The sequence below is a fragment of the Amia ocellicauda genome, chromosome 23, assembly GCF_036373705.1.
Source record: "Amia ocellicauda isolate fAmiCal2 chromosome 23, fAmiCal2.hap1, whole genome shotgun sequence".
Lineage (NCBI taxonomy): Eukaryota > Metazoa > Chordata > Actinopteri > Amiiformes > Amiidae > Amia > Amia ocellicauda.
In genome coordinates, this window is record NC_089872.1 from 5,630,237 (window position 1) to 5,648,320 (window position 18,084).

General features: G+C 39.2%; 1 protein-coding gene across 4 annotated transcripts in view; it reads left to right on the forward strand.

The window, feature by feature from the left end:
- The window catches only part of hhat (hedgehog acyltransferase), a 129,491-nt gene that overhangs the window by 17,636 nt on the left and 93,771 nt on the right, over positions 1-18,084 (forward strand). For all 4 annotated transcript variants that reach the window (XR_010805312.1, XM_066696454.1, XM_066696456.1 and 1 more), the window contains exons 7-8: positions 569-740; positions 9,036-9,186. Coding sequence is in view for 3 of the 4 variants with exons in the window: in XM_066696454.1 (XP_066552551.1) it covers positions 569-740; positions 9,036-9,186 (323 nt within the window). In the remaining variant the exon portion in view is untranslated. The remainder of the gene's footprint in view (positions 1-568; positions 741-9,035; positions 9,187-18,084) is intronic.

Here is an 18,084-nt window from a genome sequence, read left to right on the forward strand (position 1 = left end):
TTCCTATTGCTGAAATATATGGTCAACCCATAATTTCTTCTGGACGCTTTCCAACTTCCTTGCTAATGCGTATTGCTCACATTTTGTTCCTAGTGCTTCTTGTTTTGAAGTGTAAGTATCTATGGATGGTCTTAACTGCAATTGTCCTTTCATAATTAAGTCTGTATCTGCTTCACTGGTTTCATTCATCCTCCCCTCCCTACTGTTCAATTTAAAATTCTTCTTGACTCCTTTGTCCAAATAGGTTTATGAAACAAGTCTTCTCTGTAGAAGGTATTTAAATGTCCCATATAACATTGATGTTATAGGTTTTGTTTTTAATGTTTTTTTATATTTTTCTTAAAGAGGAGCTGTTCTGTCCTGTAGGAACATACTTGGAACTTGTCTTGAATTAGAAAGAACTTGAAAAGTTTCCAGATAAGTTATTTTTCTGAAGAAATGTTCTGTCAGTACCTTTCCTGATTTTTAATACTTGACTCAAATGCCTGTGTAAACATCTCTGTTCCAGGTTAAATAAGATCCAGTGCTCTAATTCTGTAATGTAGCACCGGCCAATGTTGTCTTGCAGATGCAGAAGCCATATACAAGCACTGCCAGGTTGGGCGCCCGTGCCCTGTTCGTGAGCATGATGAGAATCATCCTTTGGTGGTGTGTGGCAGAGTCTATGATTCACCTAATGTACATGCACGCAGTCCAGACTAATGAGACCTACTTGAAAATTCTACCATACTGGGCTCTCGGTGAGTATTCTCCTCTGTGTTGTTCTAATTTACTGCTTTACCTTTTTCTAATTCTTTTAAAATGCATCTCGTTGAAGAGACATAACAATGTTACCACATATGTTGTAGGTGTTGACATATCTCAGTTTAAAATATGAATCTGCCCTCTGTTTACCTTCTGCAATGTCCCTGCAGCTGCACCCTTCCTGTTCTTGTCCCACGAATCTTTGGAACTTTGCTCCCTGAAGATTCTAAATATATGCACACCATTTATTTGTTTGAGTAGAAAGGCTTTCACTTGATTTGGTGTATTTAGACATTTAGACTCTCTTATATGTAAAGGGAGGTGCTTTAAATATCAGGTGATTGATTTGTTCACTGATTGCTTGCACATTATAATTTCAGTTCAAGTTAAAACTGCCCAAGAGCAAAAGAAGGCTTAACTAGCAGAGAATTGTTCCTGAAATGTTCCTGCATTTCTCCTACACTAGTTTGGACAACACAAAATAAATGACAGTGGTGTCTTTAAGCCTGCTGCAATGTTTTTGACAGATGGCAGAGTTCTGTGCCCTTCCTCCCGCAACCGTTTCATTTGCCCCTCCAGTCTCTTTCTGGTTCACTGTTCGAGTCCAGCCCAGACGGGTTCTGTGCGGATGAAGTCAGGAGTAGGTCATTGTTGATATTCTCCTTTAAGCACTATGTTAATACTCCCAGGTTTGTGACAATGTGCAATGTGCAATGAGGTATACATCTGTACTGTCAGTTCCTCACAAAAAGCAACCTCTACAAAGCACAACCTTTGGTACAATATTTTACCTGTGAAGAGAGACTGGTTCCATTATGTTGTAGAATATTGTGAATGGGTCAGTTTATATTTTGTTATGGTGTAATAACCAACCTAATCTTCCATAAGGACCTTGTATGACAAACTATGTATGTTTATATAGTTTTAATTGATGTGATAGGCAAGCTGACAAACTTTAGCTTTCATGAAATGACAGTTCCGTCTGATTTGGCTTTAGAGCTGCGGAGTCTTGTACAAAAGTTCCAGGCGTTTCCACGTATCAGATCCCAAGCAATGTACATCACATTACTGTCTCCTCTGATATTAAATAATGAGTAGCACTTTGGTCTAAGAATAGCAAAGCCATTATTTCAAAAGCATCTTAAAAAAATTATATATTAAAAAAAAAAAAAAAAATATATATATATATATATATATATATATATATATATATATATATATATATATATATATATATAGTGAGGGGAAAAAAGTATTTGATCCCCTGCTGATTTTGTATGTTTTCCCACTGACAAAGAAATGATCAGTCTATAATTTTGATGGTAGGTGTATTTTAACAGTGAGAGACAGAATAACAACAACAAAATCCAGAAAAACGCATTTCAAAAAAGTTACACATTGATTTGCATGTTAATGAGGGAAATAAGTATTTGAACCCCTATCAATCAGCAAGATTTCTGGCTCCCAGGTGTCTTTTATATGGGTAACAAGCTGAGATTAGGGAGTGCTCCTAATCTCAGCTCGTTACCTGTATAAAAGACACCTGTCCACAGAAGCAAGTTATTAATCAGATTCCAAACTCTCCACCATGACCAAGACCAAAGAGCTGTCCAAGGATGTCAGGGACAAGATTGTAGACCTACACAAGGCTGGAATGGGCTACAAGACCATTGCCAAGCAGCTTGGTGAGAAGGTGACAACAGTTGGTGCGATTATTCGCAAATGGAAGAAACACAAAATAACTGTCAGTCTCCCTCAGTCTGGGGCTCCATGCAAGATCTCACCTCGTGGAGTTTCAGTGATCATGAGAATGGTGAGTAATCAGCCCAGAAATACACGGGAGGATCTTGTTAATGATCTCAAGGCAGCTGGGACCATAGTCACCAAGAAAACAATTGGTAACACACTACGCTGTGAAGGACTGAAATCCTGCAGCGCCCGCAAGGTCCCCCTGCTCAAGAAAGCACATGTACAGGCCCATCTGAAGTTTGCCAGTGAACATCTGAATGATTCAGAGGAGAACTGGGTGAAAGTGTTGTGGTCAGATGAGACCAAAATCGAGCTCTTTGGCATCAACTCAACTCGCCGTGTTTGGAGGAGGAGGAATGGTGCCTATGACCCCAAGAACACCATACCCACCGTCAAACATGGAGGTGGAAACATTATGCTTTGGGGGTGTTTTTCTGCTAAGGGGACAGGACAACTGCACCGCATCAAAGGGACGATGGACAGGGCCATGTACCGTCATATCTTGGGTGAGAACCTCCTTCCCTCAGCCAGGGCATTGAAAATGGGTCGTGGATGGGTATTCCAGCATGACAATGACCCAAAACACACAGCCAAGGCAACAAAGGAGTGGCTCAAAAAGAAGCACATTAAGGTCCTGGAGTGGCCTAGCCAGTCTCCAGACCTTAATCCCATAGAAAATCTGTGGAGGGAGCTGAAGGTTCGAGTTGACAAACGTCTGCAAAGAGGAGTGGGACAAAATCCCTCCTGAGATGTGTGCAAACCTGGTGGCCAACTACAAGAAACGTCTGACCTCTGTGATTGCCAACAAGGGTTTTGCCACCAAGTACTAAGTCGAAGGGGTCAAATACTTATTTCCCTCATTAACATGCAAATCAATTTATAACTTTTTTGAAATGCGTTTTTCTGGATTTTTTTGTTGTTATTCTGTCTATCACAGTTAAAATACACCTACCATTAAAATTATAGACTGATCATTTCTTTGTCAGGGGGCAAACGTACAAAATCAGCAGGGGATCAAATACTTTTTCCCTCACTGTGTACGTATATATATATATATATATATTATTTAGAATCTCAACTTTTCCCCTTTTCATACCGACCGCTGCAGAATTGCCAATTACTGTCAAGAATAGCTGTGACCCAAGCATCAGCCTGAGACATAACGCACTGTACACACGTGCTCTGTCAGCTTCATTTCATCGATACATTGAACTTTCTGTCTGTTAGTATGAAGTTACTTCTATAGGTCACCAGCAACAACACAAGCAGCAGCTGGGTATAACTTAGGACTTCTTCTGTAGCCGGGTGGCGGCATATTGGAACTGACAAGACTTGCAACAGAACATAACTTAACAATAATACCCACTTCCACCACACTTGATTTTTTTTGTACAAATGTAAATGTAGTTGATGCAAAGCTATGACACATCTGTCAATCAATATGTTAAGAAGCTTCAGAAAAAGTCAAGGTCAAGGTAGTCATCATTCAAAATTCATTGCAATACAGGAATATCTTATCTTAGCTGTGTGGCACCAATCTTGTATTCTTATAATCACCAGGTAAAAGGAAACCTTACCAATACCTGGGCTGATAACAACTCCCTAATCAATGCCAATCACTCTTGTACTTGTCTATGTGTGCGCCACACCTTGGCAGCATTCCCGCACAGTTGGCTAGTGGCACAGGGTCCACGGTACAGGGCGCTTCCTTCACTCTGAGTGGATTTTAATTAACGAGTTCCTTTGGGAGTCCAACAAAACACGTTTGAAGGTTCCAGACATTCCTCATGACAAAAGTATATGCTATGTTTAATTGTTTGTTCATCCACTGCTTATTTTACTCCTGCCTCCTGCAGAGTACCATCTTATTCTTCCTGCAGGGGAAGGGGATGGAGGGGGGGGGGAATCAGGGTTTTCTGTTTTTTGTTGTATCATAATCTTAATTTAATTGTTTGCCAAGTTGGTTATGTCTCTATCTCTATATTTGAAGGTCTTTTTTTTTGGGGGGGGGGTTGTTGTTTCAAGGTTCTGCACATAGAATGTAATTGAGAGCAGGAGAGAATATTTAATTTGTCTAGCTATTTAAGTTCTCAGACTACACTGAAAATCCAGAGGAGACTGTGGCCTTTGAAGAATGGACTATTCTGAACTCAAAGCTCCTTATTAAAAGATGTAAATCCAAACATCTCCTCAATTATTTAACTGGGTGTCTACTGTGTTTAAGAGCATAGATATGGTATCTGTTTAAATATAAGTTTATAACTACTTTCTATGGAATCAGGTGTCAGAATGTTTTGGAAGTCATAAAATAACCAAAAGGGTGCATATTGTCTCTCAAAGAAAAAAATAGACACTGAAGAATCAAAGCTCTATGTATTAATATGCATTTAAGAACAATCGTATTTACAAATGCAGTTATAAATTAAGTTACAATTGTGTACTTACATATAATTACACTGTTATTATAAGGAACTATAGATGTAGTTACTGAGTACCTACTATGTAAATACTGTTACTAGGAGATGTATTGTCAAATATGTGGTTCTGTATTAATGGTTTTGTGCCGCAGTGCCTAATGCTGTCTTATTTAAACCATAAACAGGGGAGAAAGATTAGAATGTATAATAAAATTGAGAATTATCCACCTGCTTGTCACACAAGTTTAATCACATGAAAACAATGCAGTAAATGGAATGATTTGCTTAATAGCAAAGAGAGAGGTTGTTAATGTCCTGAATTTCAATGTCAAGCTGAACGTCAGATTGGCTCGGTTTAATAACCGGCGCAGCATACTGCCTGGGGGGGATACAGTTTTTATGTAATAGTACTTACCGCATGTTGTGTATCTTGTGTTACACAAGAGTTTCCACCTTTTGCTATTTTGAGGGTTAATCCACTTACTATAATAAGTGGTATTTTATCATTCGTTGAATTAATTGCTTTTTAGCCCTTTTTACGATTTGTATGCTCTTCAGATGTATATCAAATCCATCTACCTCCTGTTAAAGATACAACCGTAATGGTTATATGGTTAAATTCATCAAACAGAATCAATAATAAATTAAATTATTCTGTTTGTTCAGCTCTTTAATTTACTACATAATGCAGAAGTAAAAATGTGGTTCTGCACCAAATCATCCAGGGTAAGTAAGGCTTCCTATATAGGGTGTTCTACGCTTTTCTGTTTTTATTTCTCTAATTCTCCATCAAACAGTAATTTTCTCTGCATTCTGTTGCTTCAATGTAACTTTAGTCTTGGTCTCCACAGGCCTCAGTGTGTCAAAGAAATCTCTTCAAGAAAATTACATTTCTGTGAATAGTATTCAAAGGCACACTACTAAAGACACAAAACATGCCGAATACATTCCATTAAAAGAGTCCCTAGGCACTATGCAAGCATTTAAGCATGCAGTTTAAAAATAAGTAGTGTTAATGTTACTCAGATGTTCTGCATAACAACAGATTTTCACACTATAAGATTAATCATTTGCCATATTCCTTGTCACAGCTGAGGCTAAGTTTATCCCTTCATATGTTGTATTTTACCACTCAATGAATACGTGTAACTGCTTTTGTTCTTTCTAGTATGAATGTGTTTACTTAAGCTGGGCTTAATCTTCCAATAATTGAGAACGTATAAACCAATCATTTTGAGACTGCACTAGTTTGCCTTTAAGGAAGCAATGGACTGTAAAAGGTGAGAGTATTGTCACAAGCCTAGTTAGAGTCTTAGCCTTCCACTGTTGAGGTAAATTGTTTCATACAGCACTCATACTGCAGTATTTAAATATGATTGCAGCTTTTTTGGAGAGATCCATAAATGAGGGAAAAGCCAATGTATTTTAAGCTTAAAGGTAGGGTATGCAATCTTTTCCAAAACATTTTTTGTTATACTGGTTGAAAGTCTCTTCACGTCCTGATAGCAGTCAATAATTTAAGTGGTCTAAATGTAAATATATATATATCTTCTGTGGAAGGGACAGGAATAAAAAAGGATCGACCAATCATTACATTCGGTCCGAATGTATTGAAAGGATGTCCTTCCTCTCTGTCAATCTATATTTGCATACCGCCGCGCAACTTGTTCGCGCAGACAATCACACGTCATCAGCGCATGAACCTTGACGTTGTGCAGAGTGAGCACGAGAATGGAAGACGAGCTGCAGCTTTTATTTTTAAAAACATAATAACTGTAAATAAGTTGTTTACGTTCGTTATTACTGTAATGTCTAACCTATGAATGAGACATGCGGTAATCTGAAACTGTTGCGATCTATTCCACCCACACGTCTCTACTGGCGCTGAGACCCTGCTCTGTGTGTGTGCGCATGTGTGATAGAGGGGGCGTGGCTTTGGAGACGCCTCTGAAGCGAGGGCGGGCTCTATGCTTTTAAAACAAGCTGCTGACTGCTGTCCTCTCAGGATTGCATACCCTAGCTTTAAGTAAACACATTCATTCTAAAAAGATCAAAAGCAGTTACACTTATTCACTGAGTGGAAAAATACAACATATGAAGAGATAAACTAGGAATATGGCAAATGAATAATCTTATAGTGTGAAATTCTGTTGTTATGCTGAACATCTGAGTAACATTAACACTACTTGTTTTTAAACTGCATGTTTAAATGCTTGCACAGTGCCTAGGGACTCTTTTAATGGAATGTATTCGGCATGTTTTGTGTCTTTAGTAGTCTGCCTTTGAATAGTTTTCACAGAAATAATGTAATTTTCTTGAAGAGATTTCATTGAGACACTGAGGCCTGCAGAGACCAAGACTAAAGTTAAATTAAAGCAACAGAATGCAAAAGAAAAAGTCTGCTTGATGGAGAATTAGAGAAATGAAAATGGAAAAGCGTAGAACAGCTTATATAGAAAGCCTTACTTTCCCTAAATTAATTGGATCCGAAACCAAATTTGTACTTCTTGTAACTGGACAAATCATGAAGGAAAAATAAGAGCAGAATTTTTGTGTCCGTTGTAGTGACAAGTCCACAAACAAAGTTGAGGTCAACCATCCAGGGCCAAGAGTCCTTCCATGAATAATGCATAACAAAACAAAACTTTAGTAGAAGTTCCCAATTTGCATTTAAACACATTTCCACCTGGAATGTTCTGAATCAAGAAAATACAGAGTACAATGTAGAAAATAAATAACAAATGAAAAAACAAGAAAACAAAAACGTAAACTTTTTTTTTTTTTTTTTTTTTAGAGGAACTAGAATTAAAAATGTGGGATCTCCTACTGACTCTTCTGTCTTTCGGATGAAATAGTAGGCCTTCTGTATGTTTGATTTCTCAAAAATGCAATCTGTCCAAAAACATCACCCTATGCACTTTCCGCATCCTTTGCAGCCCAGAAACCATCTAAATGGAAATTAAATGCCGGAAAGCGCACAGCTCCAGATACATATATATTGTTTCATCAGGCAGCAAATCCCTCATGAGGAATGTTTACGATATACGTTATCTCGTCCGCGAGCTGCAAGCCCAACGCATGATTCATCCCTGAGCTCGTCTCCGCCCTTAAGTCTCGCGCATCAACCCTATTAAATCAAATACTAATTTTACAATTGCAATTTTTTTGATGAAGAATGGGTAATGGTTTCTATATATGTGGTTGAACATCACGGACAACATGCTTGGATTTTGAAAATGGAAGGGGGAGGGAATGGAGTTAATCTTTCTAATCTGGGAAGACAGAACCATGTAAAGCCATTTCCTCACTTTAGCTGGAGCTGTGGTGTATTTATTTATGGAATAATTCTGATTTATTTTGCATGAATGCCCATTCTTCTGAATTTTTTTTTTATTTCCAGTTAGTAAACTTCTCCCTCATAATAGATGGGAAGCTTTAATGATCCCCTTTGAACAATAAATCTTCAGTGGGTGATTTGGACTCTGAAGACTAAATTACATGCTTTGACCTTTCAGGAAAACTGGTCATGTCAGAGCATCTACAACAATTCTTCAATCTTGCAGTCTGTTATCTCTGTTATGTTACAGATGTATTGATTGCATTTCATAAAATAAATCTACATTTCTATATGTGCTTAGTCAATCAAATAACTTTCAAAAGCCTGTTTTGGCAAACTATTCCTGTGGGAATAGAAACTTGACATTTTCCATCTTTCAGGTTTGGTTTTAAGGGAGCCTCTTTCTTTCTACATACTATCTAAATGAGAGACTAAAACATAACCAAACATACACTAGAGTACACATGGGATTAAAGAGAAGCACACAGATTTGGTGCCCTTTTAAGGGGTCAGTTTAACGGGTTAAATTTTGTTAAAATGATTCCATGATTTATTTTTTATCTCTAATTGTTTATTTGTTCTATGCTTTAATTTACATTACATTGAGACATTAAACTGTGTATATTTCAATAAGAACTGGAAAAAATTAGGTGTTCTAAAACTTTTGACCGGTAGTGTACATTTAAAGACTTAATTAACAGGAGTAAGAATGGAAAAGTCTGTACAGTGTTTTTAATGTTGAGTTTTACACTGGACTTGTGTTGACAAAAATCTCCTTCGGCTTCCAGGTGGGCTTGCTTTGGGCCTGGTCCTGTTCTTCTACGTGAAGTACCTGGTGCTGTTTGGGTTTCCTTCACTCATTGTGCAGCTGGACGGAGTGACCCCACCACAGCTGCCTCGCTGCGTCAGCATCATGTACAGCTTCACAGGGATGTGGAGGTGAGCTTTCCTCTCCTTCGTCAGTTTGCACATAACACCTATTTTTCATAACTCACCGGCTTGGTTTGTTGTAGAACATAAGAAAGTTTACAAACGAGAGGAGGCCAGTTGACCCATCGTGCTCGTTTGGTGTCCATTAATAACTAAGTGATCCCAGGATCTTATCCAGTCTATTTTTGAATGTTCCCAAATTGTCACTGGGGAGTTTGTTCAGATTGTGACGCCTCTCTGTGTGAAGAAGTATCTCCTGTTTTCTGTCTTGAATGCCTTGAAGCCCAATTTCCATTTGTGTCCCCGGGTCCGTGTGTCCCTGCAGATCTGGAAAAGCTCCTCTGGTTTGATGTGAGTCCACATAAACTCCTAGGTCTTTCTCATGCATTACTACTTCCAGTTCTATTCCTCCCGTAGTGTAATTATAGTGGACATTATAGTGTACTGCTTTCTAGTTAGTTACTGGTTCAGCAGATATACATTTTAAACATAAGCAACCACAGATGTAGGTTAGCTGTAACATCAAGTCATTTAAATGTTTTAAGAGGTTACAGTATTTATTGGAAGCACGGTGTGCAGAGATTACTGCAGTGGGTGAGCAGGCTAACCTTTAGCCAGGTTATTTTAATGTCTTCCACTGCCTTTTAATGCCTGTGAGGATGTTGAATAACAGTGCTGTCATATCCCAGTGGACTTGATTCCTGAAAATGAAATGTCTTCTCATATGCATCCACTATGCCAGAGAGAAAGATGAGAGCTGCACTATTTTTGTACAGTCGTAATTTTTGTGTAAGCATACTTGTTTCTTTAACTTTTTAAATATTATGATATAATTGGGAGATGACAAGTTATTTTGCTGCCTTGTGACTTGTGGGTGAGAGAGAGCGTTTGACTGGTCAGCTTTCCCGCAACAGACCTATTTCCGCAGTGTGCCTTTAAAAAGAGGACGGCTTTTCCCAGCCACTCCAACAGGCAGCTCTCTAGTCGAATGCAGCGTGTGTAGTACTGAGTCCTGCCTGCAGGAGGCACAGTAGCCTCAGTTTTACCAGTTACGAGTCACTGAATGTAAATACACACACTATAGAATAGTACCATGTGATAAAGAATGGTACTTTATTGCACTAAACATACAAATTACTGCATGCATAGACTTGCATAGATTATAATATAACAAAGGTAACTGCTCGAAATGCAGCTGTGCTTTGTAAAATATACAGGTAGATTTGAATTATTCTTGACTGGAACTTGCATGTTAGTGGGTGGGCCTGGTTTTACTCCAGTTTCCTTGCCCTATGACCTGAATCACTATATAAACGGCTTCATTCACGATTAACGACCAGCGGCCAGGCAAGTCATGAGGTGATAGGGTGAAGTCTGCCATCACATATCAAGTAATGATGCATAGAAGAAAATCAAGCGGGGTAAGTTGCTGTTATGTATTTTTCTTATTTTCAGTGTAGCTGGTTTTGTAATACTAATTTGCGTTAAATTGTAATCTGTAGCTGTCATTGTCGGTCTGAATCTCCCTTTTAGCTTGTGTAATCCCCCCCCCCCAAACGCAACCCAGAGCCTCCCTGTCGGTAAGGATGAGAGGCATAACAGAGTTTAGGAAACACGCTTTTGGTTCGAAGGGATCATTTTTATTCAGTGAGAATGAATGTGAATGTGTTTCCATCTCTGCAGTTTAACACTGTCCAGTTTTCCTCCTCCTTCCTTTTTAAAGAATGGACAAAAACCTTGATATGGTGACTTAATATCATCCCGATCCTTACACAGAAAAATAAGCGTTTTTGTTTTTTTTTTGGGGTCCTTTTAACACTGCAGGATACTGATATTGGCAATTGCTCTCTGCCCTCTCCATTCCACAGTGCTTTTTAGATTTGTTAATGTAAGCTCCCTGCATAGTCCACCTCCCATCGAGATATAGACACACATATTAGATTGCAGAATTATTTTTTGGATTCTTGAAAGCACACCTACAGAGCTGTATTTTTTCTTTTTTCTTTAAACAGAAACTGGATATCTGTCCTGTTTGTTTTAGCTACTTTGTTTGTATATAGTAGTATTTACCAGGTCTGGGCATCAAGGCAAATTCCTCTCATACAACGGTGGTTCAAGAGGTGAAAAAGAGAGAGAAAAAAACTATGGAAACTCAGGCAGGCAGTATCGATGTTCCAGATGATGGATGATAACTCTCTAGACTCCAGGACTGCTGTATTGGCAAGGGGGGGTGGGGGTGTATGAGGGGGTTGTCACAGTTGCTGCTGTTCCTGTACAGAGTTGATACATTGATTTGCCCCCAACCCCCAGGATACTATTGAGGCCCTTGTCTGAAACACATTTGTAGAGGTGTGTGTGTGTATCAAAAGATTAGCCTATAAATGACTTTGTTATTGGCTTAAGGGTTTAAGCATTGATCCAATGAAAGCAGCTTTAATCCCAGTTTTGCCAACTGTGCACTACAGATGGGCAGATTGTGCTTCAGCAGTGGAGTTAACAATGACTAACTTTTAATTATCTGAGTATTAAAATAAAATATGGTAGATGTAATTGAATCTAATACAATTCATAGTATACGTTTGGTTTTGTGAGGTGAATGACAGGAATTGGGAAAAGGATCAAAGAGAAAATAGTGTCTATTTTCTACCGTGTCATCCTTCAAGGGATGAATGAGCTACAGGCGAGAAAATGACTGTAGAAATCCAAACCATTAATCTAAGATCTGGTTGCCGTAGCTCCACTTTCAAAACCGGCACAACTACTGAGCTCGCGGCACTGTTTCATCGCTCGAGATTTCTTTGGCAACCGGCTTTCCTTCCACAGTGGTTGTTTCTGCCTCCAGAAGCGTCTCTTTGATTCATGAAGCCGTGAGTTGCTGTAAGAGCATGAGACGTACCTCTTCAGTCTTTGCCTGCAGATTTAGAAACTTAGGTTGCTCTACAAGGTAGTCAATGAGAAAAGCCGCTAACCTGGGCCAAGTTTTGTTTAGATGACCTAGGCTGTGTCTTGTGAACTCCATAGGTTTTTTTTAGTTTTTTATTCTTCATGACCAAATAAAGTGTTGTATCATATTTGTTTGCACAGGGTAAGTCTCAAGGGAAGACCACAGCCAGCAGCACCACTTAGGAGCTTTCTAATCTTCTTGCTGCTGTATCATATAATTATACTGCCTGAAGGGGAGGCAACCATTAGACCTAGACCTTAAGCTATAGTCTAATGGTATTTGTTTATTTTGCTTATCTGTTATATTCAATTTGTAAATCACTCCTGCGAAGGGCACTATACTAAATACAAATTGAATATTATGTTTGGACCACTCGTGAGATGAAAAGCTCCAGTAGATAAACAGTATTCTCTCCAATTCCAAGCAGACTAGTTTATTTTGCTAGAGTCAGTCCAAATTCAGCTTGCTTTGCAGACACGTATTTGCCAGATAAATGTAAGCAAATCAAATGCAGCAGATTGTGTTTTCGGGGGTCCGAGACCTGCAAATAAATGGAAGATTTCTTCATTATTTTTCCAAGTCACACATTGCTTCTCGGTAGTTCATTCAAAATACTAATTTCACATTCAACCGCATGGCATATGAAGGCAGTGCTCATTCACTATTCTAAAACATATATTTATCTATCTGGAACAGTATGTTGACATCTGAAGTATCACTTTGAAGATGAAGAACATGATTTACTTATTACTGTAAGACGTTAGCTGTCTGTAAAATAGGTTGAAACAGATTTCCCAAAATGCAAGCAACAAAATAATGAACTTCATGCTATTTGACATCCTACATGCATTATTACAAGTCAGATATAGTAAGCCATAACTGAAGCCTCTAATATTACAGAAGTCAGATGCTTGAATCACTAAAGCAAAATTACTTTCATTTCAAAAAGCAGTACTACGCCTTTTTATGGACAAGGGCATCTGCTAATAAATAACTAGTTGTGCTAGTTTTCTGATTGATGATACAGGTCCATGTAGAGAGATGACTCCTGCTGAAATAAGTAATGTATGGGTGCCTGTAGTTTGGAGATGATCATCTGCACTCAAATCTAAGGGTCCTGCTGAGGGGAATGCAGTGAAGGAAGTGAACAGAACTGAATACAAGTGATGAAACATAAACAAATGTATACAAAGTGTAGCGTAAGGTACACTTATAAATTTCAATTAAAGAAGTGAATTTATAGTATCACCTTATCACGAATCCTGGAATCTTGTAGAACTCAATTTCTGTAATAATTGGACGCAGACACCAATTCCAAAGATATAAACTGTCAAATTTATTCAAAAACAAAGACTAAATGTAGCACTACACTAGTTATACGAAAGGGAAAAACTAATTAAAATTCAACTCTAGATCAACAAATCAAAGACAAATCACTTCCGTGACCAAATCAAAGACCATGGGATCGCATATGATAACACACAAATCGTTAAACAAAAAAGGTTATAAACACATTGACTACAATACCAGTTAGTAAGACGAAGGTGAGTCTCTCGTTAGTATTATTAGTCAGACATTGAATAACTATGCAGGTTAGTATTTATGTCTGGTAACTTCTTGTTATATATATATATATATATCAGTCTCATTTACGTTTAGGTGCCGAGAAAGATCCTATCATTACTTGTTACCACAATTTCCCTTAACTGATTATTATTCAATGATTAAGGATAGGCAGGGCCACCAATAATCTAATGTCTATTAACTTGTGTCAATTTCAGACTAAACAGTTAAACAGGAATGAGAAGATATTTCTCGGCGTTGACAGATTTTATTTCTAAAATTATCAACAAAACAGTTTAATGCAACACACATTTATATTTAAGAAAACTAAATGATATTACACATTCTAGAGTTATGAATCACAGATTAACATTTCTAATTGATTTCTCAAATGTCATGAATCATGAACTCCAAACTGTTAAACTTATCTGAACTTCGTCGCAGAGAGGCCTCTCTGGCTTCGGGCTCAGATAACAGCACATGGCACGAGGTCCATGTGGTTGGAACAAAGGCAGTCCGATTCGGCTTTGTCCAAGAATTCCGCTCAGTCGATGCACCTGGAAGTTGGGGTTTCGTGAATGTAGAGTATTTTCCAAACAGATTTTCCACTGGTTTGAAGGCTCCAAGGTTGTGCACAAAATCTTCTTTGTAAGCAGGGTTCCACCGTAGTTACTTGAAGACAAAGTCTTTGAGGAAAGCAGGGCCCTGTTTTTTCCAAGGGTCAAGTTTCTTAAGACTCAAATAGCTATTTAAATGACTGACACTTTCGTATACAGTCGACTTAGTCAATTGTCCAGCTGTAAAACTCCACTGATCAGGTGGGCACAGGCGGGCAGCGCAGTCTGTAAAGTCCTTTAAAAGAATTCTTCGTACGGCTCAATCTCCTTCTCCCAGTTTAACTCTTCTGTTGCCGGCAAAGACTTAGTTGGTTTCTGGTTCTGGTTCTGGCAACAGAGCTACAGGTTGAGCTGTGGCAGCGAGTTACTGGTTCAGGTGAGAGAGAGAGAGAGAAAAAGGCCGTGCGTTGTTCCTTATAGTCTGTCAGATCAATAGGTGATTGGTTGTTGAATTTTTGAGATTGGATTTCAGTTTCAGCCCCCAGTGTCCTATTGGAGGGGGGCTTGATTTATGACTGATGTCAATCCATGCCATCTTTTGGAAATGCCGGTTGGCCGCGGTTCGTAGCTCTATGTCGGGATTTCGGCTCTCGTCCACTTCAAAGAGTTTTTATCACCTACAGGCCCCTTTCTCCAGACATTTCACAGCAGGACTCTAAACCATTCGGCCCATTCTCGGTGCCATCCTCCCCAAAACTGTCACTCTGATGCAAACCAGTTCCAAGCTGATGAGCTAAGGAAATCTGATAACTTTGGGGGGGAGAGGTCTTCTTTAGATCAGTGCTTCAGCTCAGAGCCAAAATGCTCTTATCAAAATACACCCAACATAACGCTACAAAAGTAACGTTGAAGTTGAAACACTGAATTACAGCTTTAAACCTAGGCTTCCAAAAAATAAAGCACTAAACCCTGTGAAACACTGATTTTGTATTTTTTTATTTATTTCTCTCCCTATATCCCGATCACTTGGGTTATTATATTGATATACATCCGTATTTATTTATCCCAAAGACAACAGCCAGACCAAAGAAAATATTTTTTTTGGAAACCTTCTCTGTGTAAAAGGTGTGGAGAATGTACCTAAAGTTAGAAGACATCTACTGCATATTTACAGGATTGAATGGGGATGTGCAGTTGTCCGTGGGATGTGTTTTGTTATAACTTTACAGTACACTGAAATCAGTAGGCACATCATGATGTAATGCAGTTAAGAATAGGGAAAGTTACATAAGCCCTCCAGAGCTCTCAGCAGGTAGCGTCTCTGAGCAATATGTTTATACATCTAGCATAGGTCTGGGCTGTTGAGTGATCCTGAGTGTAATTAATCCACCAGCAGCTCCTCGGAGAGCCTGGTCAGATGCTTGGGGCTAAAAGGGCTGCGTAGCCATTTTAGGCAGGAAGAACATCCAACACAGGGCATGAGTCAATATAGAGACTGTGGTATTTATTTGAAGTAGGGAAATGTCAGGACTGTAGGTACAAGAAACTAAAGAAAAGTTTCCTCACATAAAGGCTTCATTACTTGCATTACTAATCCCAAAAAACATAGGGTGGGTAACTAAAATAACTGTGAAAAGAGAGTCAGGCTTCCAGGCAGGGGTGCTGGGTGAGGGAGACAGGGTCTGCAACAACTACTGCAAGACAGGGATAGAGAGGTCAAATGAGGGAACGCCAAGCTGCTGGGGGGGCTTGCAATCAAGTTCAGCGCTACCGGCTGTGCGTCTTCAGCTGACCTCCTGCGGCCGGCTGATGAACTAGACCCAACCAACGTGGCCGGTCACAATCACATAACCCATCTGCCATGTGCTGGGACAGGGGAATCATGTCACAGATCATCATCTTCTAAACAAAATTTCATATCTTGTTTGCCTAAGACCTTGTCTCCCACACTTAGATTTGAACAGCCTGAACGACAAATTTTAGCTTCCTACGAATTACACAAGACAATGTTGTGAAGTGGGTAGGAAGAAATCGGGAGATGAAAGAATTCAAAGTGAAACAACCAAGAAATGTCTGATAGAAAAGACCAAGATGGAGTAAAGATGTAAGGCCAAGATAGAAAAGTACACCGCCTCTCTTGGTCTCTCAGTTAATTGCAAACTGTAATGTGCCATCCATTGTAATTAACTAAGCAGGTTTTGTCTTGCTTGTAAAAGCCAAAGCTAAATTTAGAAAGGTAAGCACCCTGCAGCTTTCCTTATAATCCACTCCAGCATGTACATAAAATCTAAGTAGCTTCAGTTATGTCTGTCATACTTCTTTACAACTATTGAGTGAAGGAGCTCGTCTCAAAGCAACTGTGAACATTCGTTTGCAACGGTTTTTCATTTCTTAGTATATAGATCTAGTTTATAGGTCTCCAGGGCATTAAGGCCCTTCTGACTAGAAGATCTTTGTACAACTTGAGATTTCTGTACATCTTACGTTTGAGTATTTTTGAAAATATTTTTTCAGTCCAGAAGATTTACTTTCAAAGCAAACTGGATTTGATGTCAAATGTATTTTAAAATATTCAAACATTTTGATTTCTGATATACACTCACCTAAAGGATTATTAGGAACACCATACTAATACTGTGTTTGACCCCCTTTCGCCTTCAGAACTGCCTTAATTCTACGTGGCATTGATTCAACAAGGTGCTGAAAGCATTCTTTAGAAATGTTGGCCCATATTGATAGGATAGCATCTTGCAGTTGATGGAGATTTGTGGGATGCACATCCAGGGCACGAAGCTCCCGTTCCACCACATCCCAAAGATGCTCTATTGGGTTGAGATCTGGTGACTGTGGGGGCCAGTTTAGTACAGTGAACTCATTGTCATGTTCAAGAAACCAATTTGAAATGATTCGACCTTTGTGACATGGTGCATTATCCTGCTGGAAGTAGCCATCAGAGGATGGGTACATGGTGGTCATAAAGGGATGGACATGGTCAGAAACAATGCTCAGGTAGGCCGTGGCATTTAAACGATGCCCAAAACATCCCCCACACCATTACACCACCATCACCAGCCTGCACAGTGGTAACAAGGCATGATGGATCCATGTTCTCATTCTGTTTACGCCAAATTCTGACTCTACCATCTGAATGTCTCAACAGAAATCGAGACTCATCAGACCAGGCAACATTTTTCCAGTCTTCAACTGTCCAATTTTGGTGAGCTTGTGCAAATTGTAGCCTCTTTTTCCTATTTGTAGTGGAAATGAGTGGTACCCGGTGGGGTCTTCTGCTGTTGTAGCCCATCCGCCTCAAGGTTGTACGTGTTGTGGCTTCACAAATGCTTTGCTGCATACCTCGGTTGTAACGAGTGGTTATTTCAGTCAAAGTTGCTATTCTATCAGCTTGAATCAGTCGACCCATTCTCCTCTGACCTCTAGCATCAACAAGGCATTTTCGCCCACAGGACTGCCGCATACTGGATGTTTTTCGCTTTGCACACCATTCTTTGTAAACCCTAGAAATGGTTGTGCGTGAAAATCCCAGTAACTGAGCAGATTGTGAAATACTCAGACCGGCCCGTCTGGCACCAACAACCATGCCACGCTCAAAATTGCTTAAATCACCTTTCTTTCCCATTCAGATATTCAGTTTGGAGTTCAGGAGATTGTCTTGACCAGGACCACACCCCTAAATGCATTGAAGCAACTGCCATGTGATTGGTTGGTTAGATAATTGCATTAATGAGAAATTGAACAGGTGTTCCTAATAATCCTTTAGGTGAGTGTATATCTTCAATTATTTAGAAAATGTTTCCCCTGGCCATTTCAGAACACAGTCGGAAA